This window comes from Rhea pennata, chromosome 12 (genome assembly GCF_028389875.1).
Source record: "Rhea pennata isolate bPtePen1 chromosome 12, bPtePen1.pri, whole genome shotgun sequence".
NCBI lineage: Eukaryota > Metazoa > Chordata > Aves > Rheiformes > Rheidae > Rhea > Rhea pennata.
The window spans coordinates 24,301,572-24,329,312 of record NC_084674.1 but is presented as its reverse complement, the minus strand read 5'-3'; the positions used below and the strand labels follow the sequence as shown (position 1 = coordinate 24,329,312).

Here is a 27,741-nt window from a genome sequence, read left to right as displayed (position 1 = left end):
CCTGTATCTTCCCCAGACTGAAGGCAGAGGGACCTCCAGAGCCTCTGAAGTCCTATTCTGTTCCCCTGAAGAAGGCTGTGGCAGGGGGAAGGTGCTGAGACAACCCACATCCACCCCTCAGCTGGGGAGCAGGTGGAAGGGAGGTCTCCAGCCTCCAGGCAAGAGAAGCCTGAGGACACTGAGCTCTGATTTCCCAGGCAGAAATACATCCCAGAAGCCCCAGGACAGTCACTACTCCATCAGGCCTTGCTGCCACCAAGCTCATCCACACCACAGCAGGAAAAGAAAAAAAGAGGAAGACAAACTGCCAGGAGCGAGCTGAAGCAACAGGCGGGTGAAGCAGGGGAAGCTCTGCCACCGCAGGGCGCCTGAAGGAGGCTCGCTGAAGAACCAGGCCGAAGCCGCGAACCCAGCGGCCGCCGGGACGTGCGACCCACCACGCACGCGCGCAAAACCCAACCCGCACGGCGTAAATAGCACCCGGGCTTTTATAGCTCCCCTTCCCGGCAGCCCCCGCGCTGGGGCGCGGCGATTGGCTGGGGCGCGGCAGCGAGGGCGCGCGCGCGCACGCGCATGTGGGCGCGCGCGCGCGCGGGCTGGGCCGGCATCAGGAAGCGTCGCTCAGCGAAGCGCCGCGTTGCGCCGGGCCTGGTGAGCGCGCACGCCCCCGCCCCGCCCGTTTCCGTTCGCCGCTGCTCGAGCTCGGGCCTGTGGAGCAGGAAGCGGCGGGAGAGAGATCCAGTGGAGGCCGCAGGTACCGAGGATGGGGTTCTGGGCCGCTCTGCGGCGCGGCTCACCGCTTTTTCCCCCTTCCCGGCGCGGCGCAGGGCCGCAGTTCGCGGGTGGGGCCCGCCCGCCCGCGGCCCGCGCCGCCGCTTCCGGGCGCCCCCGCTCTCCGAGCTGAGCTTCCCGCCGCCGGGCCCGGGCAGCGTCCCCACACAAAAGGGGAGGGCGTGGGCCGGGACCTGGGCCGCGGACAGGCCCCTCCTCAGGAGTGCCCAAAGTTTCCGGCGTCGGTAACGGGGCCTTATCTGGGCAGGAGGGAGAGAGCGGCCCGTGCTGCTGCCCCGGCCCTGCTCGGGAGGTGTGTGTGGAGGGGGAAGCTGCCACTTGGTAGCTATTGGGGGACCATTCCGGCAGAGCGGGGCCCCTTGGGAGGGCTTCTTAGGTTGAAACCTCCCCGAGCCGTCGGATCGGGTCGATGGTGAGCTCTGCTTCTCTGCCTGGATGCTCTGGGCCTCACTGATTTGGCAGGGAAGACCCGGTTCTATCCGCTTGCTCGCACGCATTTCAGCTGCGGCGTTTCCCCCTTGGACGTGACACGAGTGGGCCCTGGAAGAGCGGGGGTGACCCGACTGACTGTCGGCTTGTTGTGGTGACGTAATTTGGTCGTGTTCAAGTCTTGTAGCGCGAGAGCAGAAAGTTGGGCGTCTTGGGTAAGTTGGTTTTAAAACCACACCTTAAACTGGACTGAGTGTGCATCCATGGACTTATTAAAGCATTCCCTGCTCATCCTTTGGACAGACATGGCACACTTGCTGCAATGAGATGTTTTGACCATTTTCATTAGTTTAGGGGCCTTCTAATTTCTATTTATGCTGTTTACACTTGCACCTACAGAAAATTTGTATTTCATAATGTGGCTATAACTTTAAAGTATATGAAAAGTACTTTGTTTTTGCAGCAGATTCTGATTTAGTTGGAGATGACTGTGAAGGCCTGTGAATGAGTCTGTAGCAAAGAATTCAGTTTTATTGAAAAATGAACTATTAGCATTCCTCAAAGTTCTATCAGCTTCATGTGGTATAACAGCCTTACCTTTAGATTTAAAATTATACAGCTTAAAATTATATGCTTCCTAAATGTTCTTTGTCAGGAAGCCCATTTCTTCAGGGGTAAGAGGAAGCTAGAGACTATTTTAGCTGAGTTTAGGTTTTAAAAAAGATTGTTATTGCAAAGGTTTCTTAAAAGTATTGTTCTAAATCAAACTCTTCCTTTAGAGCTTTGATATTTCTTTAAATCTATTTCTGTGAGGTGTCTGGAATAGGGTTTTGTTTGTTTTTAGTTGCTGCCTCATATCCAGCTTTTGTTTTTCTCCTGGTACAGTTCACCTGTTTGTTGTGGGGAATTCTTCATATGCAGTAATTCCCACCTACTCTTCCCATAAATGATGTCAGACTTGGGCAGGATCAAATCCTAAAACCTGTGTGGGTAATGTTAGCCTTTTTTTTTTCTTTTTTCTTCCAGAGCTTACAGTAGGTAACAATTATGTCATCCATATTATTTTTAAGTGGACTTAAAAATATTTATATATATAAACTTTTTTTTAAATCTCAGAAATCTCCAAAAAGTACTTTTACTTATTCTAAGTGTTATTTGTGACTCAAAGTATTACATGCTGCAGTATCAAAGGCTCTATTTGGGGAAATTTTTTTCATCTTATTCAGTAGAGAAATACAAAGTCCATCCCTTCCTGAAAAGATTATTCACAAAATATTTACCTTCTGTTGAGAGCTCTTCTGACACATCTTTGTGCCCTCCTACTGCCCTTTTCTGGCCTTAACCTAGTCTCAGCCACCCAGCTCTAGTATTTCTGTTTCAAATAAGCAGACCAATTTTTGTCCTGATTTGGACAAGGGTGTGTGTTTAAAAAAAGAAAGTTTGCCATTAGCCTTATTTCATTTTAATTAGTTCACTGGAATGCTTAAAGATGTGTTCAGTAGAAATACTTGACATTGATTAATTCTTTAATTACATGATTTAACAGTAGAACACCTTTTTTCTTCTAGTAATTTCTCAAGGCATAGATGCATCTTCACACAATGGGCAAGAAAAATCAAGTCAAAAAAATAAGCTAAACAACTCTTGTGTTATCCCTCATTTGAGTTCACCAAACTCAAGCTCTGGCTGACTGCCATAGCAATTGAGCGCCAGAGGCGGGGAGTTCTCCAAGCCAGGAATTGACAGTAAAAACATCCTAAATGATCTTAACTGCCACTAGGATGTAAGGCTAGAGATGGTTCTTCAGATAAGTGAATTCCAAATAGAAACAATCTGACATTTTGGAAGGGGTTTGGAGCACATCTTCTCTTTTCATTTTTGTTGATAACTCTTGCTTTCCCTTCTTCTAGCATTTCATCTTTTTAAACTTTCTCTTTTCTTTTCCTCAACATATTACATTGTCCCATGCCCTCCTGGTTCTTCTATATGCTTTTTCTGTGGTCTGCTCAGGCTCTAAAAATTTCTTACCTTGAATATTAGCAGTATTTTCCTCGCTGGCCAGTTGTATCTTCCTGTTCTTTTCAGTCTCTCTGCAGAGGCTTGCTCCCTACTGCTTTGATCTCATTAAGATCTTTTGCAAGTCTCCACTCAAACACTATCTTTTACATTTATATTAAACTCTAACCTATCTAGTGTTATTTCACATCTATTTCAATTGTGATATTCTCTGTGTTCTCTTAAGACTTGGCTTGAATTACCATTAAACTCTTTGTCCATATTAATTAAATCAATTGGCTTGAGGAAGTAAAGGTGATTTGACTTGCCCTTTAAATCTTAGTGATTTATGATGAGCTTGTCGTAGTAAACAGGTAATATTGGTAAAACCCCATAATGTGGAACAGTGCTGTGCAAAGTAAATGCATCTAATAGACAAATTAATTCCTAGAGATATAGATATGCAAATATACACACCTTAATGTGGGACGAAAATCCTCTGGTCCTTGCATATTGGTGTGTTTTGTCTTCTGTATCACTGAGCACTGTATAAATAAGTAGGTCATCAAACAGGAATAAGAATCATTGCCTTTCAGATCATATCAAAAATAAGCATGAATATCCCAAGAGGCAGTTTCCAGTATACTGGCAAAGTTACAGCATAACTATGTAAGCCATTTTGCACCATTGCTAGATGTCTGGATACCTTCTGACTTTGGCATAATCTCTGTTCTCACCTCATTCTGAACTGTGAATATAAGAAACCAAAAGCATAATTGGAATTGCTAGAGTAGCTTTGATCTGTTAATCCTCTCTTCTTTCCTTTTTCTGTCTTTGCTTTTACTTGAAAAGGAGATTTGAGACAATGAAGTAACTAAGACATCCGTAGAGTGAATTTTCATTAACGATTTTGCCATCCACTGTTACATACACACAACTTAGAGCCCATCCTTTCAAAGTGAATCAGCTAATTATACTGATCAGAACAAGGTTCACTGTCTTTCTCTGACCAGCATTAAGGGAAGGATTCCTATTAGAAGGGGCACACAGAGCATCCCTACTATACCTGGCATCTGTAAATAAACCTCAGTACCCACAACAGATATGAGGTTGGTCTTTCTCCAAGCTCTGACAAAGGTGGCATGTAGGGCTTTTTATTTTTCTACTTTTTTTTTCTTTAATCAGAAACTGATGGGACTAAATTAGATGCATTCAGTCTTCTTGCTCAATAAATTAACAGTGCCTTGCAATAATAAATAGTTCTTTTGCTTGACTGAACGGTCACATGCTAGAGATCTGCTCTAGATCTGTATGTTTACAAACAAAATAATTCTTAATGATTTTAAGGAAGGCTATCTTTGCATGTGTTAGTGGTTTGAGGGAATGTACAGATCTCCCAAGCACTCTGTGATTTTCATTTTTCTTGTATTTTACACCTGAAGATTCTTGTTCTTCACCATCTACCTGCTGTTTTGAAATTGTAGTAAGTGAGAATGCCAAAGTACAGAGAAAGCTGTCTTGGAGTAGGATCTCAGCTTGGTGCTGACGAAGTGAATTGCTCATTTTGAACCTCAGTGCAAAAGCTGTTTGGAAAGGCTGAGTTCCATGTAAACCACAGCAGAATTAAGCTTCTGCACTTGAAATTGAAAATGTTTTGGGGGAGATTTCAAATTATAATGTGGACTGTTGACAGGTGAGAATGAGAATTCAGTTTGGGAGAAAAACTTTCTCAAGGCTGTATTCTTATTTGTAATAGTCTAAGTCATGAAGTTGACCAGGAAAATAAATAAGAATGTGAACTCTGGCAAATCAAATGAAAAATATGAGGACCTGCCAAAAAGACTTGAGCAACATCAAGCTAATGGCATAAAAATAAATGATAAATTCTTTTATAAGCACATCAGAAGCAAAAAAAGTTGTTAAGAGTCTAGAGGGCCAATAGATTGTAAAGATGTGAAAGAAATTTGTGATGATGAAACCATCAGAAGAAAGTTAAATGACTTATTTGCATTCCTATTTACTGTAATGGAGTTCATTGAGGTTCTTATGCCACTTTTTTTTTTTTTTTTTTTTTTTTTTTTTTTTAATGGGGAGCAGGGCTCATTGGGAGATGTGTCTCTACTTGAAGTGTCAGCAAAGAGCATTTCAGAGCAAAATGATAAATAGTTACAAAATGCCAAGACCTGATGGTACTCACCCAAGGGTTCCAAAGGAACTCCAGAACTCCAGGATGAAATGACTGAATTATTAATTATACTATGTAACTTCTCACTTAATACCTTGAAACCAGAGAGAGATGCCTTACATGGTAGCAATTCTGAAGAAATGGTTTAGTAGGATATGACAGACTTCAATGTCTGTTTAAAAAATCAGTAAATTGATGGACTAATAACTTACAGTGGGAGAGTAAATGTGATTTTTGAAAATAGTGCCACTTAAATCAATGGGAATTCTTGAATGACTGTGGAAGCATGGACAGGGGAAGTTTGATAAGGGAGAAGAAAAGGCATCTGTGTTGTGTCTGTACTATTCAACCTGCTCATAAATGATCTGATGAGATAGGAAGGTTAGAAAGGTTTTGAGTAGTGAAAGAAGAAAACACTAAAGCTGACTAGAAAGAATTGCAGGTAGATGCTGTGATACAGAGTTAAAAGGCAGTAGAATATCAAATTAAATTTATTCTAGACAAATCCAAAGTGTGCAAAATTTTCTTAGTTTGCATATACATTAATGGAATGAAACTTAACTGTTGCCATTTAGAAGGAAGTTCTTCTGCTAATTCTGTGAAAAATATAAGTTTAATGCTCAGCAGTGATCAAATAAGCTAGGAATTTGGGGGGAAGGATTAAAGAGAACAGAGGATGTCAGTATGTCCATGCCACGGTGATGTCCTGAGCACTGTTCCTGAGCTGAAAGAAAATGGACCATAGGATATAGTACAACTGGAATAACAAAGAAAAGGATGACAAGGATGATCAAGGATGAGGAATTGATTCCATACAAGGAATGCTTAAAAAGACTTGTTCATCTTGGGAACGACATGACTGAGAACAGAGCGAAGAGATAGCTGTAAGATAATTAGTTACCTAGAAAAACAATTCAGAACAGTTGGTCAGTCTCTTCTAGTTCAAAATTGATAGTGCCTCTCCCGCAGACTTTACCGAAACCACAGAATTTACTGCCACAAAATGCAACTTACATGGGTTCAAAATGAAGCAGAAAAAAATGCAGAAGAAAATTCTGTCAAATGTGTTTTTGAGCACAAAGATTAAAAAACAAAACAGGAAAAAAAATAAGAATACCCATGCTACAGGTTGCTGGACACTGGAAAAATACCCTTTCAGAAATAATGCTGTATTCACCTGCTTTTTTACTCTTTCCTAGTCCTCTGCTAGTACTGGGCTAGATTGGCCTTTGATCTGAACCAGTACAATCTTACCACTTCTGTCATGTTGGGAGAAGAGGTGGAAGATGTGTGAGAGTGTCACCCTTAGGTTAGGGATGCAAAAAAGATGATGGCTCAAAGAGTTAAGAGTTGCTGTTAATAGTTTCTTTTGTCTGTTTGTATCTCTCTGCTGCCAGCTACAGGGCAGTGTGGGGGGGTGCCTAAAGAAACGGATCTCACCCCAGCAGGACCTGCTTTATTTAGCTTGTAGGCACTCCGTGTTTTACATACACGAGGTGTCTGGAGAGAGCAAATACCTAAGGGGAAAAAAGAAGAAAAAGGAACTACCACAAAGTGCAAAGAACTTTGCAAATCACAAAGGTTATTGAAGATCCACAGATCTATCATAATTACCTCAATATTAAGTCCTAATCTTATTTTGCTTATAGTAATCCTGGGACTTGTTACTGCGTAAGAGAAATGCTGTCATAAATCACCCTACCTACAGATAAAAAAAAAAAAAAAAAAAAAAAGAACTATCAAGTTGGGACAACATAACAACAAAGTTAAACCGGGTAGAGAAGAACAGCAATGGCAGCAATAGACATGGGGGAGCGGGGGGGGGGGGGGGGGGAAATTCTGCCCTGGTAGCTCAAGCTTTACCTTCAGCATGGGAAAGGGAAGGGAGAGTGTGTCTTCGTGAACCAATTGTGTGAGAGGAAGATAGGGGAGAAATGCTGGAATTAGTACTCTTCCCTGTGTTCTGAAATGATGTTAATTTATTAATTGTATAGAAACAGGAAGGTGAGCAGCACGGTGGTTAACTTTGCAGATAGTAAAGAACAACAACAACAAAAAAAAATCTTGAAGTAGTCCAGAAACACCTGACTAAATTTTGTGTTTGCAAAACAGGATGCACAGTGACAGAGTTAAGACAGAAAGGTCTGCTTGCCCGTATTGCAATTTTAGTTTTTAACAGTAGGTTTGGCTTTAACAGGATTAAAAAAAAAAAAAAAAAAAAAAAAGACACTTCACTTTTGTGATTTTTTTTTCTTCCCCTAGCAAATGTTGAAGAAGAATTAAATAACCTAGCTTGGAAAGGAAATGAAAGCATCTGTTTTGTTTGCATTAAAAAAAATGCAAGAAAGCTGTACAGATCAAATAGAAAAAATCAGAAACTGAAAGCAGAAAATATAAAACAAGGTGAAAAGCATGAAAAATATGGGCCTGGGGAAAAGAGAGCACAGAAGAAGCCCATAAATAAGAAATTATGGATATAAAAAGTTTTTAAGTGAGTTAGAAACAGTAAAGCCTTGCTGTATGCCATTGGTAGAAGGACTGACTTCCTTTGAGCCTGTCTCATCTGACATGCCCTTGTCCTTGATTTACAAGACGGTGAGTGTTCAAAGCCTGGCTTCTCTCACCACTGCTTATGATCTTAAAGAGAAATGTCTGTCATTCTCTTCCTTAGTTCCGTGTCTTTTCCAGATTGTCCCTTTTCCAGTCCTGTATTAGTTGTTCCTCATATGAAAGCTGCTCTATACTTGAATGATCCACATTGCCTTTCTCTGAATGTTTTCCAGTTCTTTTGTACCTTTTTGACCTGGCGAGGATCAGAACTACACACATATTTGTGGATTTATGTGTTAGCCTAATGATTCTGTTTTGTTCGTTCCTTCCTAGTTTTTAATTTTGAATTTATATTGTTGAGCGTGGGTGGTGTTTGGTTTTGGGTTTTTTTGGGGGGGAGTTATTTGAACTGTTGAGCTGATATTTTAAAGAACCTAACCATATAACCACAGGATATTGCTTGTGAACAGCATTGGTCAGTTCAGAATCTGTCATTTCGTATAGGAAGTTGCAACGGTTTTTACTCTGTTTATCGCTTTGCATTTATCTATCTACTTCAAATTTCATCTGGCATTTTATTACTCAGTCACTGAGTCTTTTAAGGTCCTTCTGCAATTTGTCACAGTTAGCTCTTGCCCTTATTACCTGAACATCTTGGCATCAGTAAATGTTGTTGTCTTGCTATTTTTACTCCCTTTTTCAGGTCATTTAGGAATGTTGAGCTGTACAGGCTCGAACAGACGACCACTGATGGTGTTCTGTTACTGTGAGAGCTGAGTGTTTTTTTTCTCTTGTTTCTTATATTTTTCCCAGTTATTTATTCATAGACAGGCAACTTCTCTGCAATAGATATCTTAATAATCTCTTTTTATATATATAAATATGTAACATATAAAAAAATATAAGCTTGAGTAACATTACACACTTAACCTAACCAGACTGGATAATTTACACCTATGTTTTGCTATATATCAATAATGAAGTTCTCTAGCCTGTTAATGGGGGAGGGGAGTTGTTATATAGATTTTTTTTTTTTTCTAGAAAGCTCTTTAAATACTGCAACAGTTTAAGGAGCTTGAACGAATGCTAATACGCAGTAATAATAAGGAGAAATAGGACAACCTTAACAATTATAACCCCATCAGACTAAGACATCAATCCCAGGTATAATAATGAAATAACTAGAAAAGCATTTGGGAAAGAATTAAAGTTATTGTCAGTCAGCCTGGACTGGGGGACATAAAAACAATTAGTGGTAATTGTTTCAGTTTGGTTCTTAAGTACAGATGTTCATCTTAGCCTTTGGTTAGCACTTGATAGTAATTGTATATTATTTTCAGTAAGAAACTAAGCTAGTATAAAATCAATATGGTTCATATTAAATTTATTAGAGAAAAGACAGCTGATGAACTTCAAAATGCAATCGGAGACTAGTGAATCTGTGCCTGGTGAGATCATGAAGAAGTTAGCTTTTGGGTTGTATTTTTTTCCTGATGACCTGGAAAAAACACTAATACCAATATGAAGATATTTAGAGGATGAAAAATAAGGAAGTGACAAATAAAACCTTATTACTAATGCAGAAAATCTAATTAACCACAGGAGCAAGAAGTCAGTTGGTGGATTCTCCACTATGGCCTATTTTAAAATCAAAATTGAATATTGTTTCTCAGGTAGTTAATTCAAGGAGTGAAACTTGTAACAGGGGGGATGACCAAGCTGCAGCTTGTTTCTACTTGAAATGCAGCTCGGGTGTGGTTCTCCGATTCAGTGCAAGTGGCTGTAGCAGTGCACCTTCGTCAAAACGGGAATCTCTTGATTTCAACTTCTGATGTCTGTGTTGCAGCAGTGCTGGTATGTTTGGGGCCGTGGTGGGTGCTGTGGCATAGGGAGGTGCACAGTGCTATGCTGTTGGTCTTCCAAGAACCATCCTGGCTGAAACACTCCACTTTGACACCTCTACTGCTTTGTGACTCCTTATGTTAGGAGCAACTGATCGATAGATCATCTTGTTTTGCACTCAACTATCAAAGATGTAAAGGTATAAATGATTGCTAAGCTATGATGCTACAGTGTAGAAGGCTTGTAACATGAGTGGCAGGAAAGAGGGTGAGTGGGATGTAGTGCTCATTCTCTTTCCAATTAGGCGACAGCTAAAGAAACTAATAGGGACAATTTTGAATTTGAAGGAAGTGGCTTTTCACACAATGTGTAATTAAGCTGTGGGAACTCCCTTCAACAGGATGTTGTGAATGCTGAAAGTTTACATGGGTTCAAAGGGAGTTTGGACATGCTCATGGAAGAGAAATCTGTTTGAGGTTACCAAATTCATGGAAACCACATCTGACCCAAGAAGTTCCTGGGCTGAAAACGATTAGGGGCTGGAGAGCACACAGGGGAAGTTTCACATGCCTTTTCCCTCTTCTGTTTTTCCATAGACATTCACCTCTAAGCTATTATAAAACACAGGGTACTGATTTAGACAGACCTCAGGCTCACACTAACATACCCGTTTTCTCGTATGTGAAGTCGTACAGCAAAGGAAAATCTGTGAGCTTACAGATGTGGAAAACATAAGTTTAACTGTAGGGACAAGTCAGTCCTCTGATAAGTGTCAATGCTGCAGCTGCTTGTAGGATATTGTGCTGCAGTGTAGAGAGTTGCACGGCTCATGGATTGGACATTTTAACGAAAAGTTCTGTATTTCTTAGAGTAGTTGATTGTGCTAAGGCACATTTCCTGTAAAGCACCAACTGGTGGACTGTTCAGTGAAAAAGAGCAAGAAAAACTGTCGTCATCTTTCCTGCAATGATTAGAAATCAAGAAAGTTTATCAGAATCAAAAGCAACTCTCTTCTCTAGGAACCAGAAGAATTGCAGGATATTATAGGGGTTTTACCCTGAAGAGAAAAATAAGGGCAAAGACTGTAATTTGGTGTAGTGAATCCAGCTTTGGAACTTCTCCTGATCTTTCAGATCAGAAGTACTATGTCCATATTATATACAACATTTATATGGTAAGTCTGAAAAAACTGTATGCTGGCAGGCTTTATGCTGGATGAGCTATTTCCTGTCTTACAGCAGCCATTGTACGGCAGCACAAACAACATACTGTGTGTTTAGCAGCAATGCATTATATGCCCATCCCCTGATACATACCAAATTTGTACTTTTGGGTAACTCACACTGACTATAATTCATTAATCATTAAGATTCACCAGAGCTGGCACTGAATCAATATTATTAAGACCTAGTGGAGCTAGCTGAAGGTGGTCCCAATTTTGGTGATATGGTACAAAAAGACTTGAGCTGACAATTTACAGAGTCAGCTGAGAGCCAGTGAGGTATATTAGCTGGGGTTATAACACAGCTATAGAGCTCCCACTTTCAAGCTGGCCTTGGAAATGGTGCAGCTATGTTTGCAAAGCACTTTTTCCAAACCAGTAGAACTTGCCAAACTTGAGTATGGTTGATACCCAGTCTGAATAAACTGCTAGCAGAAAGTTGAATGTCCTACTTGACCTGTCCAAGGACCTTTGTGAAGGACTGGTCTGGTATGTTAGTCCCATTGGATACTACACCTTCCAGTCTGTGTCACTTTTTTCAGTTCTACTTAAGTATTACTACAGAAAATTTCTATTTCACTGTGGTTTTCATTTAATATATAACCTTTAACAGCCTGCCCTGTGCTTCACCAGCTTCAAAATTCTTTTCTTCAAGCGTTAAAATTCAAGTGTAACCCTCAAAAAACCCAACCTTTTTCTTCCCAACTGTTCTCATGTAGCAAAGTAGTTAGAAATAATTCTGTTCTGCAGTACTGTCAAACAAGCTGCTTTTATGTGCTTGATGCTGTGAAGAATATAAATACGGTTGTTTTCCAGAGACCATGTAATGAACACATTAGATAAAGTGGAGTATATCAATTTATGAATGCAAGTGTCCACAAGCAAAATTGGCACTGAATTAAGCAAATTAAAATTCTTGAAATAAGCTGTATTGACTATCATCTTTATAGCAGCAACCACATTCACATTTGTACTGATTGTATACCAATGGCTTATAATTTAATCCCAGTAATATTTGATTTCAAGTGTATCACTATTGTAAAAGATACAAATAGCACTGCCCATCACTGATCCAAGCCTTAAAACATCACTGTGTGCTATTTTAGATTAAGTTTTGACCTACAACAAAGACCTCTGGTTTTTACTTCAGAGAGAGCAAGATTTTATTATTATTTAATGGCTGATATTGTTTCCATTCCTGATAAATAACATGTTAAAACCTGTTTAAAATTTTTATGGACTGTTCAAGAAAAAAAGCTATTAACCTCCAAAGATATAAAACTTCACCTCACTGTCTACAATTTTGGACTTGGAAATGGAGATACACCGCCCTAAAGGGCGGATGTAGAGAGGATGGAGCCAGGGTGTTCTCAAAAGTGCACAAGAGGCCAAATTTGGAATCCAAGAAATTTCAATTGGATATAAGGAAAAAGTTTTTCACCATCCTTAGAGATACACTCAGAATTTGACTGGAGCACTCTTCATCATTGGCTTGTTCTGTGCACATGTACAGTAGATCCCAATATGATTACTCTAAGCATTGCTTTACTTCAAGTGCAGTAATATGAGTGAGTTATTCTGGATGTCTTAGGAAATAAAGACAATAAATAAGTCATCAGCTGCAACATGTTTTGGTGTACATAGTTCTTCCATGATCTTTTATGAATCCTAGAGTAGAAGTAGGGATTGAATCCAACTCCTTGATGTGTTTGAATCACAAACTTCTCTTGTTCTTACTGCAATTCTGCAGCTGTTTGCTATAGTTTCCAACTTCTGTAAGATGTGAATTGGGGTCATAAAGTTCCCTTTGCTTCATAACTATTGCTACTTAAGAGTGTAGCCCATCCTCTGTGAGGTAGAGGTTGTGTGAAAAAAAAAAGTCTGATAGCACAGGTAGACTGGTATGTGTGCATGGGGTATTCATTAGATTCCATTAACAAGTAGGGCTTTATGCTGCATGATTCCCTTGGAATATCACTGCCCTTAGAAAAAGCAGACTGGTATAAGAAGGATACTGATGAGGCAACTCTCAGCAAACAGGAGCTCCTTGTGTTGTAACCTCCTGTGATGTCAGTGGGATTGAGTAAACTATGTCTAAAGCTCTTGTAATACCTATGAAAGGCACTGGCCTAGGTTGAGGAAATGTCATAACTGAATCTCTTCCATTCAAATGAGTCATTTGAGTGGTGTAGTGAGAGTTTCCACTTTGAATCTAGCAGACTAGCTGGTTTTAAGAATCCCATAAGTGCAGAGGTGAGAGAAATGGTTAATTTAAGAACAGCAAAAATTGTGGGTCTGTCATCTTGCTGTGGGTCTGTCATCTTGCTGCAGAAGAACGTATAGATTGCACTGGAGATTGCTGCAGTCATTCATGCAGTCACACTAAATGGAGTAGAATATTTTTGCTGAATGTTTTGTACACATCTTCAGTGATGTTGCTGCAGCAGCTTTTTGGATTTATTGCTCTCTCCTTGCTCTATGCATTGTGTAAAAGGATGATTGCATGGTACTTGTGTTCATCTGCCAAGAGGTTTTGGTAGCTTGGACTTGGTTTATTTTGTAGCATCCTGTAACTCAATGTAACTATTTCAGATGCTATCCTTTACCTCTGTGCGTATAAAGATGTACTGGTGACAGGTTGCACTGCCGCAAATGCTGATTTGCATGAAATATAAGTACTGGAAATGTTAATTTTACTTTTTAGACTAGCGGAGTGCTTTTTTATTCTAGTCAGAACATACTGCTCGTTCAAATTTGATGCATTTCCAGGTTTCAGAATACTTGATTTTCTTAAGTCAAAATGCAACTAAAAGACCAACTGTCGTGAACACTGTTAGTATTGCCCTTGTGATATGCACTACTAAGAAGTAGCTGCGTTGCAAGCAACCAACTTCTTGTATCCATTATGTTATATTGATGTTGTTCCTCTGAGTGTTTGCTAGAGTTGACAATACCTGGAATGCATTTATTTTAAATAAAAATAGTGAAAAGATGCTAATCTCTGCACTGAATCCTCCAAAATAGGAAATATTCCTGTAAATATGCTAATGCAAATAAACAATGAAGTAGGAAATAGCTATCTTAATTTTCCATGGATTGTTTTCCAGGCTGCTCTTGCCGTGACTAGATATCTGGTAAAATTTGAAGGAATATCTGAGGAAACCAACAAGCATCAAGTTGTTTAGAACAAATATAGGGTCTTTTTGGATAAGCTATACCACTTGAAAAATTTCCATATGCATGGAGACCTTTGGAGATGTAGATAGCATCTACAAAGGAAGAAAGCTGGGTACAGGCTCAACAACTGTGTTCTATCCTTGAACATCCACATTTTGAATAGAAGTGAAGTATATCAATCTGGCAGCAAGTAAGGTTTCAACTTCACCAGCAGAGAAGAAACTTTAGGTATCACAAAGATGCAAGATTCATAACCAATAGAAGCAGGAGGAAGTAGAAGGCTGTAAAGGATCTGGGAGTGCTGGTGGACAACAAGCTGACCATGAGCCAGCAATGTGCCCTTGTGGCCAGGAAGGCCAATGGTATCCTGGGGTGCATTAGGAAGAGTGTTGCCAGCCGGTCACCGGAGGTGATCCTGCCCCTCTACTCAGCCCTGCTGAGGCCTCATCTCAAGTACTGCATCCAGTTCTGGGCTCCCCAGTACAAGAGGGACATGGAGCTACTGGAGAGAGTCCAGCGTAGGGCTATGAGGACAATCAGAGGGCTATCTGCCCTATGAGGAATGGCTGTGAGAGCTGGGCCTCTTCAGCCTCAGGAAGAGAAGACTGAGGGGGGATGTTACCAATGTGTACAAGTACCTGAAGGGAGGGTGTCAAGCGGATGGGGCTAAATTCTTTCCAGTTGTCCTGGGTGACAGGACAAGAGGCAATGGGCACAAACTGAACCACAGGAAGTTCTGCCAGAACCAATGCCCATCGGGATGCAACCCTGTCTAACATGCTGTAGGTGACCCTGCTGAGCAGGGAGGTTGGACTAGATGATCTCCAGAGGTCCCTTCCAACCTTACCGATTCTATGATTTTGTGACTTCTATGCTGCAGTCGATAAAGGGTTGAATCTGGTGATCAGACCTGACATCCTGGGCATATGCACCTACCCACCAGTCCCCATCTGTGTTTTTTCTGAAAAGTTGTTGAGATTCATATATGAACTAGCCACAGCCTGTACTGCTTTTCCTTATGAACATTTGAGATAATGCCAGGAATGAGACTAAGCAAATCAAAAGCAACTCCTAGGACTTTGGAATGAGGTGAAAACTTTAAAGATAATGTAAGTGATGATATTTGTGCCCTTAATTGAATTTTATACAATGCATTTGTTCAAAGGACGTGATGTAGAGGCCTCTACTGAAGGCAACACTAGAAGAAAAAAAGATGGGGCATGTCATGGGCACCAAGATAGGAGAAGATGGATGAGGGTCTCTGTGAGTACCTGGCAGGATTTTCTAGAGGTTGAGGATAAGGGGATTTGAATTATCGCAGTTTTTGGAATAGATGTTCAGCTGAATGGACAGTTTAGCAGGTTTGAGATGTGCTGGTGATAGTTCTGCACATACAAGATTGTAAACAGGGGAGGTTCTTGCATGTTTGAAAGTGTTTTTCATTGGGTCAACACATTTCAGGAGAGGTCCAGACAGGCAAAATTTTGTGGTAGGCTTTTCAGAGGAAAAAAGATTGTGAGGAAAAGTAATATATCTGAAAGAAAAAATAATATTTAAAGCTGTTTTATAGAGAAGGATGTGTAGAAAGCACTACATCAAATGATGATTTTTTTTTACTGAAGTTTTCTCCTCAACCATAGTCCAGAAGGCAAGGTATGAAATGAAGCTCAACCAGTAAGGAACATCACAAAAAATCTAGAACTGCATATTTTTTTAGAGAAAGATAAATGCAAAGTTAATCTGATACTCCACAGAGAAATAAAGCTATCTGTAGATGATGCCAGAAAGGTCAGCTACCACAGGTACTGTAACAGATAATGCAAATGATAAAGGGATAAGGCCTCAGCTGTCAATACAGAAGAGAAAAAAGGAAAGCTGAAGAAAGAATGATGTACTCTGTTCCTTCTTCCACCTACTTTTTCTCCAGCATGGTTTCGTCTGTGACTTAGGTAGTTATACAAGGATTATTAACTCGCATCTGAGGAACTAAAATTAAGCTCAAGGCCAGAAGTAGAATTGGGGATAAAATAAAACACTAATCAAAAAGGATAAATAAATGCTTAACAGTGGAATATTCTGCTGTGTAAACAGAGAGCAACTGATTACATAACAGCTCTAATGAAAAAGATCTGGGAGTTACCATGAATTACAAGCTGAACACATGTCAATAATGTTGTCTTTGGAGAAAAAGACACACATCTCCAATGTCATGTTTAAACGATAGTATATCTTGAAAAAACAATGCAGTAATCTTTCAGTTCTTCTCAGTGCTAGTAAGGCACCAGGCAAAGTACTGGATCTAGTTTTTGGGCTCCGTATTTTGGTAAAGGTGCAGAAGAAGAGAACAGGAAAGACTACAGAACATAATTTACAACCAAAGCTTGAATAAATTGGAATTGTTTTGCCTGAAGAGAACACTAAATGAAGGTATATATTCTCAAATACACTGGAGGAAGGGAATAATCTGTTCTCCTATGCCCGTGGCAAATAGGATAAACAGTAATAGGCTTATATTGCATCAGAGACAGTTAAGGATACGCTTTAAGGGAAACTCTCCTATATTAAATGTAGTGAAGCATGCTTCAGAAGTTCTGTGAGACTCTCAATATTATAGTTTTTGAACAGCAAAGTAGACAAAGCTGACTGAGTAGACAAAACTTGTAAGTAGTTTATCCTGATTTGGTTTGGATGATTTCCAGTTCTGTAAAATTCAATATTACTAATTGCTAGAAAGTATTCAAAAACACCTAAAACCTTTTTAAACTGTGAATCAGTTAAAACCTTCCACAAATGTAAAAATAACCCCCAGACCTTAAGGTAGATAATTCAAACGTGTATACATATACATTTGCAAGATGAATGAAGCCCATGTTAGAGATAGCACTGGATTATTTTAAGCAGTTGTTTCTGTTGAGGCTGTGCTCTAAAAGTCCTTGAGCCTTTGCTGCTTACTGGTTGAACTAGTCCTCTGTTTGTTCCTGGAGCAGTACAGAATCTCTGTAATATATAATGCTGCTTCACCACACAGTAATACTAAAGGTTGGATTTTAGCTGTTTTCACTTTTTTACTTGCTTAATTTAATTTACTTGATTACCTTTTTTAAGGTGAAAGGGGAGGTAGAAGAAAACATTTTTGATGGTTTTTTTTTCTTCTCTTCCTTCTTTGGGCACTTTTCCTCTCCCTAGTTGCTCTAGTTATCCTCTTAGAGCTTGGACAGGGTTTTCATGACTAAAGTTAACTCATAAGGTACTCCTTCTGTGGTTTTTGGTCATACAGAGACTGATATTATAGTAGCGTTACTGCTCCATTTTCAGGAGGCTTCATGGGATGACTAAGTGGCTAAAGTGTCTTCATGTTAGAGAGAAGAAAGTAGTTATGGTTCTGTCCTCATTCCAGTCCCTTGTAGCCAGGTTCCTGAATAAATTTCTGACTTGTCTCTGCAGTGCTCATAAGTAAATGCCTAGGGAAAACAAGAACAGAGCACTACTTTCAGCTGTGGGGATTTCCTAAGCCAGATATGGTTTGTGTGTGCTTTGTAACCCACATGAGAAGTTCTTTCCGTATTGCCCGGCCTCACTTTAAGCCTTTCTTGTGTCCACAGCATCAAGTTTCACAGGTCAGTTGCCCATTGCCTTTTGGTGGATTTGAATCCACTTCTACTACTTTAATGTCATTCCCTCCCATTCAGTTATGGGAAGCAATGATGAACAATCAATCCTTATCCATTCTGTTTCAACCAGCTTTGACCTTGTAGACTTCTACCACACCCACCAAAATCATCTCTTTTCAATTCCAACCTACTCATTCCTATTGTCAGTTTTTCTGTAGTATTTTTGAGACCAGCACCTAAGGTGTGAGCAGGCCACGGGTTTGTATGGTGGTCATACTGATGTTCTCTTCCTTTTCTAGCAGTTTCTGCCATTTCATTTTGTTCTTTTGACTGCTACCGAGCTGGTATTTCCAGAGAGCTTGATACTTGACCCAAGATCTTGCTTGTGAAAGGCAATGGGCAATTCAGACCCACTTGTTTTGTAGATGAAGTACAGGCTTTTTTTTTTTTTTTTTTTTGTCTGTGTTTCACCTTCTAAGTATTTACTGTGAGCTACCTGGAATAACTTCGTATTGTTAGCAAAATTTGTCAGCTAACTGTTCATACTGTCTTTTGTGTTGCTGGGCAATGTGTTGAACAGCAGAGATCACCACAGCAATGCTTCAGAGTCTCCATCTGTATCCCTCAAGCTGTTAGGAATCCTAGGAATCTCCTCTTCTCTTCCTTCCTCCTTCCCCTCCCCCTGCCCCTTTGCTTAATGCAACCTGGCAGCACTTGTTTTATTTGCTTCATTAAAACACGAAGGATGAGGTCCAGGAGAATAGATTGAAGAATGAGATGTGTGCCTTCAAGTCTGCTGTGAGGTTGTTACAGTTGAGATGATGTTGATTACCTTGAGATCCTTCTGTCAGTGCTCTGATGTGACAGTAGAGTACTCCTCAGTCCAATTAACTTGCACAAAGTCTCTGATGCTTTGTGGTTAAGACAAATCAGTATGGTAAGGATATGTTACTACCTTTGAATTTAAGTATCTCATTCATTCATTTACTTAAACTTTTCAGAAGATGCTGTTGGCCAATGCTGCGTGTTCACTCGCTTTCTCTGTAGGTTCCTATCTCAACCTATAGAGTAGGTAAAGAAATGATAAAACATACTGGTCTCCCCTACTTTCTATTCCTTTTATACCTGTACCTCTCAGCAAGATGTTAACATATCTGGGGTGGGGGGTATTTTTCTAAGAAGGATGGGAATTTGAAATTGTATGATTCCAGATAGGTAACTATCTTGCACAGTTGCTGTAACATACACTTCAATTTAAAAGTTCTTATTGATTGGAAACCTAGTTGTTGGTTTTTTAGCATCTTAATTCTTCTAGTGCAGTTTTTAACTAATAAGTTGCCATTTTGTTTTTCAGCTATGGCAGCCATTCGAAAAAAACTGGTTATAGTGGGTGATGGTGCTTGTGGAAAGACCTGTCTGCTGATTGTATTTAGCAAAGACCAGTTCCCTGAAGTGTATGTTCCCACTGTGTTTGAAAATTATGTAGCAGATATTGAAGTGGATGGAAAGCAGGTACGTATACAGTTCTGTAACAGTTAAATGGACTTGCTTTTGTTCTGAAAATCATGGAGATCTGTTTATTAAAGTTCAGTACACGTGCTTACTGTTATGTTGCAAATACATTTCTAAATACTAAGCATGCTTCCATGAATAGATACTGATCTTGCTAGATCCTGCTTATATATGCTGTCTATTTAACAAAATATTTCTAATCTCATACAAGTTGAGATTTTAAAAACATACAGTACTTCCAAGTAAAATGTTGCAGTAGGTGGATAGAATGATTCAAAGATGTATCTACATGCAAGAACACTAAGCCACTGCCTTTGGAATTGCATAGCAGAGTCCTTGTTTTGGTAGGGACCTGATATATCGTGATTATGGAGACAGTAGTTCCTGGAGATGGTCTTTTTTCATACACATTCCTGGCACACACAATCATCTTTGGAACAGATGACTGGCAGGCTTCAAAAGGACTTGATTGTTGTAGTACCTCAGCATCATCTGTCTTACCTGTCTGAAAGAATGTACTTCTTGGCAGCCAAGCATACCTGCAGCTCACTGAGATTCATTTTTAGTTTGTTCTGTAAATGATTTGTTAAAATATTTCAGTTTTAAGTATTTCAAAAATTAAATTTAAGTCTCTCTGACCTCTGAGTCCTTAGGTTTGCCAAACCACCAAACATGTCAAACCCCCTGCTCCAAGAGGCAGTTTTCATAAAATTGCTGTCTGATAGCTTTTATGTCACACTAGGCAGTGTGGGAGCTGTAGAACTGCCACTTTTCAGGACGCTCTGGAAGCACCTGAAGCAGAAACTTTGCACCTTGAAAGCCCAGCTGTTTTCAAAACCTTTTAGGGAGCTGTGGTTTACATCTCTGTTTTATTACTTTAAGCATACAAAATTGACTATAACTGTGCTGGAGGTCCACATTTAACAATGTGGCAGTTCATGGTCATGGAGGTGCTGAGTTTCCCCATTTCTCACCTTGCTGTGTCATGTGCTTTTGCTATGGATTCAGGTACAATCAGAACATCTTTCAGTCAGTTCTTGTTCACATATAGTGACAGATTCAGCACAACTACTCAGTTTCATTTCTGATTCAAGGAAAAAAGATTGAGCTAGGCTTGCGTTTTTGTCTTTGATTTCTTAGTGTTACAGGCATGCATTACTTGTGGTTTTAATCACTGAAGTTGATGCTTTTCCAGTCTTTATACAAAAAAACAAAGCTTTTCTTCCATGATATGAATACATAGATTTTTTTTTATTTTAAACTAATAATAGAATATATTCTCCTCCCAAATTAGTTTCTGCAATTACTACATTTTATCTTAGACTCTGAGGGCTGTTGGGTACTTTAAGATATGTATGATACCCATTTCTGTTTCTTATCACCTGGTCAGATGCAGCCTGTCTCATTCCCTTCTGCCTGAATCCCTGCATCTCTGAATTGGTTGAACGGGGAGTCATACCCTATCAGCCTCACACAGCCAGTATGTAGATAAAATTGCACGAGCAGCTTGAGCAGTGCATTTGTTGTGGAAATGTCAGCTGAATTTTCACGCAACTGGATGACATACTTATGCAAGCACTTTGTCTTCTGAACATCTAGTTACTCAAGTTTGTAGAAGAGCTATGCTAAAGACTGTTCTGTTTGACAGCTGCTTGCCTGCTGTCCTTCTAGAAGAGCGTTACCAGAAATGTTCCAGCCTTATGAAGAAGAAACAGTGACAATATGAGATGTGCCGTTTTAGATAGGCCAGAGGACCTGATTTCAGTGTTGTCCGAGGGGTCCCTCAATAGACATTGTGGTGGAAAGGATGAATGTTTGCTACAAAACTCACATTTGCAACTGTGAATGCAGAGAGAATTCTCAGAGGAGTCTGAAACTCACTGAAATACAGAAAAATTTATTTATAGGCATGTAACTAAGGCTATGTATCTTAACAGTTTGACCAGACAGTTACGCTGCATGTTCAGACTCACTTTGGCGTTTCAGATCTGTTTGTGTATTTTTTCCTGAGCTGCTGTGAGAGTGTTTTCCAAAATTTTTGCACATAAGAGGTGAGAAAAGAGGTGGCTCACTTGGTCAAAAGATAGCCACGTCAGAGAATCCCAAAAAATAGCATGTCTGGAAGTGTTCGATTAAAATGTTTGAATTTCCTAATTTAAATATTGGCTATTGCTTCTACACTTTTACACAATCCTATTGGTTTGTTCTCCCTTAGCACCACCATAAGTATAAATATTGAAAACATGGGCTATGTTGTTCAGTTCCTAGCAACAAAGAGCTTTGCACACAAATCAGCTTTATTTCAAGGCAAACTGCAGGTTCAAATTTTTGCTGTGATAGAGGTTTAATCAATTTGTGTACAAATAAGTACTATCTTGACACTTCTTAGTCACTGCAGGTTCCAGCTGTAAACCAATTGAAAATGTGCATAATCCTAAAAGGCATATGCTTTTAAAGTTCTCTTTCACTGAAAACAGATTTTTCTGGAATGCTTATCAAACATTCCCAGGCCTTCAGAGCTGATTCCCTTTGATTCTTCTGTATTGCTTTTATTTTAGTAGCTTTTAATGGCTCTTTCACAGAATTGATAGTGATCATGGATATAATGAAAAGTCTCAAACTGCAATAAATTGATTTTTGGAGTTATAGAACAGAAAGTTTCTAATAGTTCTCCTGAGAAAGTGGTTTGCCTTGTGTTCTCCTTTCAAGTGGTACTGAGTGAAATCTTTTTATCCACTTTGCTTGAGTTGCTGGTTTTGGAATCAAAGCTTCCCTGATGATCTAGCTTACTGCCGTGATCTTTCTTCCACAGGTTGAGTTGGCTTTGTGGGATACAGCAGGACAAGAAGACTATGATCGACTTAGACCGCTTTCTTATCCAGATACTGATGTTATACTTATGTGTTTTTCAATTGATAGTCCTGATAGTTTAGGTAAGTATATCAATAACTGAATCAAAATTGTTTCTCTGTATCTCTCTGTCCCCCTAAGAGATTACACAGCACAATCTATTCCCATGTGTTTTAATGACTGAACATCTTTAGCTTCAAAATTAGCATTGGTTCAAGTATATAGCTTTCAGAAATTATGGTCTTAAAGGAATCTGTTTTCTTCAAGTTTCAAATTCTTGTCTGTTTTTGTCTTAAGTAGCATTTTGAAAGCCTCAGTAGCATGCTGGTTTTACACAGGGCTCTGCTGAATAATTAGAGCAACACTTAACGGCAGAGGCAGCTCGTTGGTTCAGTTCAGTCACCCAAACCTGGCAGTGCAGAGGGTCTGAGTAGCTGAGAAAGTGTTAGCAGTGTGCTCATCCCTTGGGAAGTGCTGCTTTCTTGACCCCAAGCAAACAGAAAGGCTGTAGCTGCACTCTGTACATCTGGGTGTCCAATGGGTGGCATACCCCAGCCAAGGTTTGGTGTGGTGGTGGGGGGGTCATAGTTTTTATTTATTTATTTATTTCTCCTTGTAAAGTGAGAATTCTTATACCCTCAGGACAACATTATGTCCAGGACAATATAGCAACTCCCTTTCTGTATAAATGGGAATGCTAGCTTTGTGTTTTCATAGCCAACCCCCCCCCACACACACACTTTATTATTCAAGAGAGATCAGCCTGAAACGTGCTAAATTATTTGGTCCCAAATAACCTGTGGCGCTGCAAAGAGACACAGAATGGCTTAGCTTTCTCATGAAAAATGATGGCAGAGGCTGCAGATTTAGGATATCCTAGTCTGCTCTCCAGTGACTGAAGCATCACTGCAGTGGAGAAGACAGAGAAAAAAAAGACTTGTTTTTGTAATTTATGAGCTCTGAAAACAGGTTTTGAACACCTACTCATGCATTGGATGTGCGTCTCTTCTGTATGGAGTCCGAGATTGAAATTTTAAGTAATAGATTTAAAAATCAGATGCAGATATGCATGTTTGATCCTCCAAAGTAGGTTTTTTGAAGAGGGTAAAGAGCAGGAGATGGAGATGCTGTTATTTCCAAGACTGAAAACATCTCTGGAACTTTGATTTCCTTCCCATTAAAATAGTGATTACCCCTCCAGTGTAGTCTACTAAATAACTGCTTTGTGGTAGAACTTTCTTAAACAAGTGAAATAATTACTGCAAAAAATTAGTTACCTGCTGCTTAAGTGGGTTTTGTTCCCTAGTTGCTATTTTTGTAGATAGTTATTAGAATGCAGATAATGAGAAAAATCTTTATGTGCTTAGGTTCTGTGGGCAAGTGTGTGTGTGTGTGTATGTGTGTTTGTGAGACCAGCTGTACTTGGACAAAGACCTTGTATACGATGACTAACTGGTATTTGTTTGTAGCTGCTCAAAAGTATATCCATACATTGTGCATAGAGGCAATTCCTTGCCAGGAAAAATGAGAGCTCCCTCTGTTCTATGTATACATGAAGAGTGTCAAATCTATTTAAGTGGTGCTCATAAAGGAGATAGCAATTATCTCCCAAATATATTAAACCACTGAATCCTTTAGAGTTTTCTACTGCAAAGAATCATGATCACTGCAAGCTGTTCTCAAAGAGATTTATTTCCATACCTCTGTTCTGCCTCCTAGAGTTAGATTTCAAGAAGAAACCAAGAATGAGACAAAAAGGAGGTGTGGAACACAAAAATGCAGCTCATATGAAAATTAGTCTTGAATATATCTGCCACAATGGTCAAAAAATACTGTTCCTGACACAATTCATAGAAGGTTTGAGTAAATGAGCTAATAAAATATTCCCTAAGATGTTAGAGCGGCATTACGGACTGACTGGGATGGTCCCCGATGGCTGTTCAGTCTGTGTGTTGCCTTGCTTCTGAAGGGTAGCAGTCATGGAGCAGGCAGTTGTGTGAGAGACAAGGTCCACCTAGAAGAATCAGTGCCAGCTTTGACATCTGATCGCTGTCCATCATTTCCACTAGCTTCAAAATGATTCTGTATAGTTACTCTTACAAGCAAGAAAATTGTATCATAATAGTTAATGTCTCTTCAAAAGCTGAAGGGAAATTCATGAATATAAAAATGAGTATATAGCCTGCAGGTCTATCCCCTGCTCAGTCTTAGATGTCTGAATTCTGAAAGCAAATCCTGAATGTTTTAGGCTATTCAACACTTCCTGCTGTAAAGAATTTATCAAGACTATGCTTTCATAAACTGCAGGTCTTATATTTGCAACTTTAACTTAAAAAAAATCATGTAGGGAAGTTATGTTAGGAGACAGAAGATTCTTGTATATGAGTGGAAATTAATTTGCTGTGGATACAGTTAAACGGCAAATCCACAACTGCCTTATAAAGTCTTATTTCTGTGCATCCATAACTAGCATATAGAATAAGATTTCTGCTATATTAATGAGACAGTTTGAAGAATTGTTTGGTTTTGTTTTTAAGGGGAAGAAGAGATGTAAAAAATTGTGCTTCAGGGTTGTGCTCATTTTCAGCTTTTGGAGATGGAGAAAAATGTTTCTTTTGAAGCAGAGTATTACCTAACTCTTTACTTTGGAGTTATGCATGCTGTTCTTTGAAGTACCTGATGCTAAGCATTGTTAAATACTTTTTAAGAGATTTAGGGAAACAAAAAGTTTAGGTATCCTTCAGCTTTAAAATTACCAGAGACTAGCATGTCATTTTGGTAACACCAGAGCAGGTTTATTTGTTTCCCAAATGAAAAGCAGGAAAAGATGATCAGGGTGGATTAGCAAGCTAAAACCAATCAGACAGCAGATCCAAATTTTAAAAGCAAACTACCTCAAGTACTGAATGTCATTAGAGTCACGCTTTTGTGGTTCTTGTTTTTTGTTTTTTTCAGAAAACATCCCAGAGAAATGGACTCCAGAGGTGAAGCATTTCTGCCCCAATGTGCCTATCATCTTGGTAGGAAACAAGAAGGACCTGAGGAATGACGAGCACACAAGACGAGAGCTGGCCAAAATGAAGCAGGCAGGTTCCTTTCAGATTGTCTTGCAATAAATGAAGGAAGTGTGTGGGCGCTATACCAGAGTGTTAAATGGGCACTTGCAGCTTGCTGCCAGCTTCCTATAACTTGCAGAAAAACAGAATGGTAACTGGACATGTTTCTGTGACAGAAACCAGAAAGTATATATCACCTTTGAGTGTATGTTTTCTCATACTGTATATTTTGAAAGGCATTTCCAACAATAAAAATGGCTTTATTAGGAACTGCTAGGTTCCTGACAGTGAGCTACTCCAGACTGAAGAACTGGACTCATGAGGTAGAAATGAAGTAATCTGGAGACACTGACACATCAAGTACCTGAATTTTTGTTCTTATACATCCTGAACATAAAAAAATAAAGGAAACAGCTTCACTGGTAGGTGTTTTGAAGTAATAACCACAGATGCTGTAGCTTTTTCCTGACCATAGAGCTTAGTTTCATTTTCAGATCATGTCTGAACCACCCTTCCCACCCTCAGCTTGGGTATCAGGCTGCAAATATTCTGCTCCATCCTAGACTTTCTGTTCCCGTTGCATAATGTTTGTTTTCAGACGAAGACTGATGAGACAATTTGGAGAATTTTTCATAGGCTTGTGTTACTGTTATGGCAAAAAGTTGCATAAGTACTTACTGCTAAGTATAAGTAATCTTTTGCTTGACTTTCAAAAGGTCTTGTGTCTTTTAAACTCAGAGGCATTGTAAAACCTGTAATGTCCTCAAGCTTTGGCACAATATGTTAGTCTGTGTAATCCAAGCTGAGAGATGCAATAAGGCATACAGCATCTTGAGTAAATAAGCAAATTGTATTTTAAATTTTCCTTTGATTATTTTAAAGGATTAATCACAGCAGACCTGTTGTTAATAATCTATTACTTCAGTTTATCTAGAAATTTGTTTGCATTTTTTGAGAAGCTGGATGGAGAATAATAGCATGTTTTGATGCGGTTTTGGATTGTTCTTATCTGGGCTTGCTTTTGTGTTGTTACAGGAGCCTGTCAAACCTGAAGAAGGAAGAGATATGGCAAATCGCATTGGTGCATTTGGGTATATGGAGTGTTCGGCAAAGACCAAAGACGGTGTGAGGGAGGTTTTTGAAATGGCCACTAGAGCTGCTTTGCAAGCCCGGCGTGGCAAGAAAAAGTCCGGGTGCCTTCTCTTGTAAAGCGTGGCCAGGGGAAGATGGCCAAAGGAGCACCCTGCACTTGAGTAATTTTGAAGTGCTGTTTATTAATCTTAGTGTATGATTACTGGCCTTTTTCATTATCTATAATTTACTTAAGAGATTTAAAAATCGAGTCATCTTGCTACCAGTATTTAGAAGCCAACCATGATTTTTATAACAATCTGCATCAAATTCATCTGTGCACCCAAGGTTAACCTCAACATTCCTCTAACAAACCTTTTCTGCACTCACAGGATATGCCAGGCGCTAACTGAAGACAATTCTCTATCTTCTTTCTCCTCTCTAGAAAGAGCAAAAGCTGGCAACACAGAGGATTGGTCTGTAACTACTTTATAACTAATGTCCCATTCTAATTGAGTACAACAGTTAAATAGCTGTTTGTGGAATCAAGTGTAGCTTCAGTGCTATCACATTTAGAAAGATTTGATTTCCATGGCTCTGTGGTGTAAAACATTAGTTTGAAAATGTGATCACTCTGAAATGACCAAGTCCCATTCAGCTGAAGAAAAGTGAGGGTTCTGTGGTTTCATGTTAGTTACCTTTTAGTTACTGTGTAATTAGTGCCAGTTTAAATGTATGTTACCAAAAATAAATCTATTTACCCCAGCTTAGATGTAGTATTTTTTGTATAATTGGATTTCCTAATACTGTTACTTGTAACCTCTGCATTAAGGTGTTCTGGGTTTTTTAAGAAACTGTATTTGAAAATAAAGTCCGATGGAAAGCAGCTGATCCTTTTCCCCTGTTCATTTGTAAGACTGACCTATTTGAGTGATTTGAGTGGTCTGCATATCCAGGAGTTTTTTTTCCATGATGTGCCCTAGAGATGAGAAAAGACAGCCTGCTCACGCTCAAAGCTTCTGAAATGTTCAGTTGCCTTAAGTTCATTGCTGGACCCAATTTCAAGACTAAAAAATGCAATTTTTTGTGTAAGTTTGGTTACCATGTAGTGATCAGACTCCTAACCTGTGAACTTCTTGCTGTTCTGCAGCCAACTAGACTCTTTCTGTATTTTCATTTTTCCAACAACTAATGGAATAAAGGCAGTTTTCTAAGCTCCCTGTATCCTGGTGTCTGTATTCCTCACTCTGGGATTTTTGGCCCAGCATCTGACAACCTGAAGCAAAAATACCATTTTTGATACAGTTGTCACAGAATCCACCTAGCAGTTGCAAGTTTTCTTTTCCTTCTTTTTTTTCTTTTTTCCCAGTGAGCGATACCCATCTAGTGCCTGCGGTGGTTTCCAGATGCTGCAGCACAGACCAGCCGTGGAATCCCTCACCCTATGGT

At 39.5% G+C, this 27,741-nt stretch overlaps 1 protein-coding gene across 3 annotated transcripts; it reads left to right on the top strand.

Moving 5' to 3' along the window:
* Positions 1 to 593: 593 nt before the first annotated feature.
* RHOA (ras homolog family member A) lies at positions 594 to 27,516 on the top strand. 3 transcript variants are annotated; one of them, XM_062585839.1, is made up of 6 exons: positions 594 to 754; positions 1,295 to 1,436; positions 19,158 to 19,315; positions 22,128 to 22,248; positions 25,121 to 25,251; positions 26,257 to 27,516. In XM_062585839.1, exons 3-6 carry the CDS (start codon positions 19,160 to 19,162, stop codon positions 26,428 to 26,430), a joined length of 582 nt encoding a protein of 193 aa, XP_062441823.1. In that variant the 5' UTR covers positions 594 to 754; positions 1,295 to 1,436; positions 19,158 to 19,159; the 3' UTR covers positions 26,431 to 27,516. The 3 variants fall into 3 exon arrangements, with proteins under 3 accessions (XP_062441823.1, XP_062441822.1, XP_062441824.1); XM_062585838.1 differs by lacking the exon at positions 1,295 to 1,436; XM_062585840.1 differs by lacking the exons at positions 594 to 754; positions 1,295 to 1,436 and adding an exon at positions 7,716 to 7,996.
* Positions 27,517 to 27,741: the final 225 nt, after the last annotated feature.

Bases quoted from the DNA above. Each gene is read 5' to 3' on its own strand.
- RHOA (XM_062585838.1), top strand. From the start codon at position 19,160: ATGGCAGCCATTCGAAAAAAACTGGTTATAGTGGGTGATGGTGCTTGT. The intron at 22,249-25,120 runs GTAAGTATATCA...TGTTTTTTTCAG, and splicing joins TGATAGTCCTGATAGTTTAG to AAAACATCCCAGAGAAATGG. The intron at 25,252-26,256 runs GCAGGTTCCTTT...GTGTTGTTACAG, and splicing joins AGCTGGCCAAAATGAAGCAG to GAGCCTGTCAAACCTGAAGA.